The 1,601-nt window shown below is 47.1% G+C and overlaps 1 protein-coding gene across 1 annotated transcript; it reads right to left on the bottom strand.

Annotated features, from left to right (window-relative positions):
- Positions 1–941: 941 nt before the first annotated feature.
- Positions 942–1,355, bottom strand: LOC136524790 (uncharacterized). Its single transcript, XM_066518036.1, has one exon. It carries the CDS (start codon positions 1,353–1,355, stop codon positions 942–944), a length of 414 nt encoding a protein of 137 aa, XP_066374133.1.
- Between the last annotated feature and the right edge of the window lie 246 nt (positions 1,356–1,601).

Raw genomic sequence — 1,601 nt, forward strand, 5'->3', positions numbered from 1 at the left:
AGAGCAAAACGCTTTTCGCCATTTAGTTGACTAACATAGTTGCTCTAGTGCTTTTATAGAAATTTTTATAGGCTATTCACTCTCCCTCTAGCCATTTAGTACCTGTCACCTCCTCTATTCCATAGCCCTTGGAGATGCTTCCTTCTGGCCGAGCATGGTTGTGAACATATTTCTTCAGGACTCCCATGAACCTCTCAAAGGGGAACATGTTGTGTAGGAACACATGATCGAGAATACTAATCTCTTTGACCAGGTGAACCAGGAGGTGCGTCATAATATTAAACAAGGATCGTAGGAACACCAACTCAAAGCTAACAAGACATTGGACCATGTCATTCTGTAGCTTTGCTAGATGCACTCGATTGATTGCCTTTTGAGAAATTGCATTGATGAATGCACATAGCTTCATGGTGGCTAATCATACATTTTCATGTAGAATCCCTCTCAATGCAATCAGAAACAATTGCATCATAAGCATGTGGTAGTCATGAGACTTTAAGTTTAGGAATTCCTTCTCTGTCACATTTATTATCTGCTTTACATTCGAGGAGAAGCTAGACGGGGCCTTGATGCTGCATAGGCATTCAAACATGCTTTCCTTCTCTTCTTTGTCAAGAGTGTAGCTGGTAGGACTTAAGTAATGGCATCCATCACCTATCATGCTTCCAATGTTCCTTTAGGCTTCCCATACACACCCATGAAGCCTAGCAGGTTCACACAAAGATTCTAATAAATCTGGCTGCTAGGAGCCATTTTATTTCTACCCTAATAGCATCCTTCTTGTCTGGCGTAAATCATCGGAGCTTCTGCTTGATTGGCTTGGTAGTCGGCAAGATATTCAAGGAGTGCTCGATCTTCTCCCATGGTACCCCCCACATGTCTGCAGGTTTCCAAGCAAACACATCGGCGTTGGCATGTAGGAAGGAGATGAGTGCGCTTTCCTATTTGGGGTCGAGATGAGCCCCAATCTTGGCAATCTTGGTGGGGTCATCGAGGCCGAGGTTGACCTCCTTTATTTGCTTAGACTTGGCGGAGGCACGTGGAGGCTCCAGTGCTAGGATCTCTAGGTCATCAGTGAGCACTGTCTTGGCGTCGGTGACCATACTGGCCATCTGGATGGAGAGGTCGGTGGCTTCAGCGAGGGAGAGACTCTCTATTTCATAGGTGTAGGCGATGGAGAGGTTGGCCCGTAGAGCCAGAACTCCTGCAAGCGCGGGCATATTCAATACCAGATAGGCGTTGTTCGGTATGGCCATGAACTTGGCCAGAGCTAGAAGACCAAGTATGGTGTGGTAGGTGGTGTTGAAGTCTGCGACATAGAAGTTGATGTGCTCGACATGGAAGTTGCTAGCCATGCCAAATTATACCAGGAGGGTGATCTCTCCAAGTGGTTTGGATGCCCTGCCAGGTACCACACCCTAGAAGGAGGAGTCAGAGGGAGTGAGGTCTTCTACTCCTAGGCCTAGCTCCTTTAGGGCTCCGGCGAAGAGGAGGTTCAGGGCACTTCCGCCGTCGATGAGTACTTTCCTAAAGAGTACTTTCTTGATGGTTGCATTGAGAACAAGGGGGAAACACCCTATGTAAGGGATGTTCACCCACTG

This window comes from Miscanthus floridulus, chromosome 18, assembly GCF_019320115.1.
Source record: "Miscanthus floridulus cultivar M001 chromosome 18, ASM1932011v1, whole genome shotgun sequence".
Lineage (NCBI taxonomy): Eukaryota > Viridiplantae > Streptophyta > Magnoliopsida > Poales > Poaceae > Miscanthus > Miscanthus floridulus.